At 57.8% G+C, this 2193-nt stretch overlaps 1 protein-coding gene across 1 annotated transcript; it reads right to left on the bottom strand.

Moving 5' to 3' along the window:
- Window positions 1-247: 247 nt before the first annotated feature.
- DQ04_17611000 (hypothetical protein) lies at window positions 248-1873 on the bottom strand (the record flags this gene model as incomplete). The annotated part of the gene is made up of 1 exon (XM_009317612.1): window positions 248-1873. The coding sequence occupies one exon, from the start codon at window positions 1871-1873 to the stop codon at window positions 248-250; it is 1626 nt and encodes a 541-aa protein (XP_009315887.1).
- Between the last annotated feature and the right edge of the window lie 320 nt (window positions 1874-2193).

The raw sequence follows: 2193 nt of genomic DNA on the forward strand, positions 1-2193 counted from the left end.
CACACACACACACACACACACACACACAAAGGCATGCGCGACACGCCAACTCACATCTATAATGTCTATGGGGGTACCACTCGGTGGACAGGACTGGCGCTGCTTCTACTCCGCACGCATTGCGTCCCTCCTACGTGCACGACACACTCACCACAGTCGGTCGCATTGGGCGGAGTGCTGCTAGCGACGCGACTCCGTAACCAATAATAATAATAATAATAATGGTAATAATGAACAAAATAAAAACTCAAAAGTCATCGTCAAACTTCAGGCCGGCCGAGTGCTTTTCAATGAATGAGCGAACAATGAGCCGCTGTGAGTTCTGAATGCGGCCCAACTCGCTGCGGCGGAGACCCTCCTTCAGTTGCTGCAGCGTCGCCTCCGCGAGGGGCTTGCCACTGCGCAGCGCGTCCCAGTTGCCCGCCTGCCGCAGCACGTCGTTGTCGAACATGATAAACGTAGGTATGATCTTCACATCAAAAAAATCGTACAGCGGCATGGCGAGATCCATGTCAGCCTTCACGCAGCACGTGACGTTGCTCGGGAAGTCCTCTTTCAACATCGCCGGCAACACACCAACGATGCGCATGCATGGCGGACACCAGGAGGCGCCAAAGTAGATGAACGAGCGAGTGCCAGACGCACACGCGGTGGTACCGTTAGTAGCATTATCAGCAGGAGCAGAAGAAGCAGAAGAGGCTTCTTTGGGGAAGAGAGCAGTCGTAGCGACGGTGCGGAGGAAGTGTTCTATGGTGTACACCGGCGCGAAGAGCGACAGCGAGTGTAGCTGGTCGACCACGGTGAGTTGCTTCACCACCAGCGGCCGCCCGTACGACTCGGCAGCCACCAAGCCGTCCTCATTTCCAACGTCGCTCCTGCTGTTTTTACCGTTGTTAACGTATTCGTCCTCTGGTGCGCCCTCTGCGCGCCACACAATCATTGCGGGAAGCGTGAGCTCCTCACGTTTCCCTCGAAACTCCTGAGCGGGAGGATCCATCTGCGCGGTGGTGGCGTGCTGTGAGGACTGCGCATCGCCGTTGTTGAGTGGCGTCGGCGATGGTGCCTCAGGGTCGCACGGATTGAGCACTTCGTCTGTGCGGAGAAGGGTGGTGAGACGCTGCAGCAGACGTTCCGTGCCCCGCAGGATATGTGAGGAAAGCGATGGTGGGGACAAACTCACCGGATACTGCTCCTGGCACGCCGCGTCCTGCGGCACGCCGCTGATTCTATGGCCGCCGTCGCCGATCCTCTCGTACTCGCACGGTGGCAGCGTGTTGAGATCGAGGCGGAAGATGCGGCACTTCGACAGTTCCCCCGTGTGGGGGCGGAGTAGCTCGCGCGCCTCCGCGGAGCCGTTGTGCAGTACGACTATCGCCGTCTCGCCAGCCCGCAGCCGCGGAAGCGACGGCGCCGACAACTCCACGGGGCCGTCGCACGGCAGCGGGGCGGTACCGAACACCGCCTCCAGCTGCTGCAACGAGTGTAGTTTCGTCACGGCACCGTGGACTTCCGGGGCACGGGCGATGCGACGCATCTGCGGCTGGCTCTGCTGCGGCTGAGCTGGACCTGACGAGCCACAGACGCGCACGTCTTCGCATAAGCGCCGAGGGCTGGAAAACAGCGCAGGCTCCTCGACATCGTCGTCGTCGTCGTCGCAACTGTCGGGAGACACACCATTCACGGAGGGCTGCTGCTGATTATGATACTCGTGCTGATGATCGGTGGAGGCGTGCCGCGCCGGTGTGATGGCAGCGCTGGCGTCGATTTCAAGCCGCAGCCGCTTAGCATCGCTTCTTAACACCGGAATCGGCTCACATTTTACTGATGTGGCCGCCATCTCCTCGTGTAGGCGCTTCTCTTGTGCAGGGAGCATTGACAGACTCCTTTTGTTTTTGTATGCGTGTGTGTTTGTCCGTATATGTTCTAATACGCGTTCGTCTCCTTTTAGTACGCTGGCAACACCAGATACCCCTTATTTCTTCTTCTCCTTAGCGTAGCACCGCAAACATGCAACAACAGCAATGCGAAGAGGTAGCAAGTAGCACAGCAGCAGACGAGGCCGTGAGGCTGCAGAAGGACCCACTCCCTCCCGCAGCCACACAGATACACCGTTGTCAAAGTAGCCCAACCCACACACGCATATACGCACACACTCACACACATACATACATATTATATAAATATATATATATA

Source organism: Trypanosoma grayi (assembly GCF_000691245.1).
Source record: "Trypanosoma grayi strain ANR4 Tgr_1761_V1, whole genome shotgun sequence".
Taxonomy (NCBI): domain Eukaryota; phylum Euglenozoa; class Kinetoplastea; order Trypanosomatida; family Trypanosomatidae; genus Trypanosoma; species Trypanosoma grayi.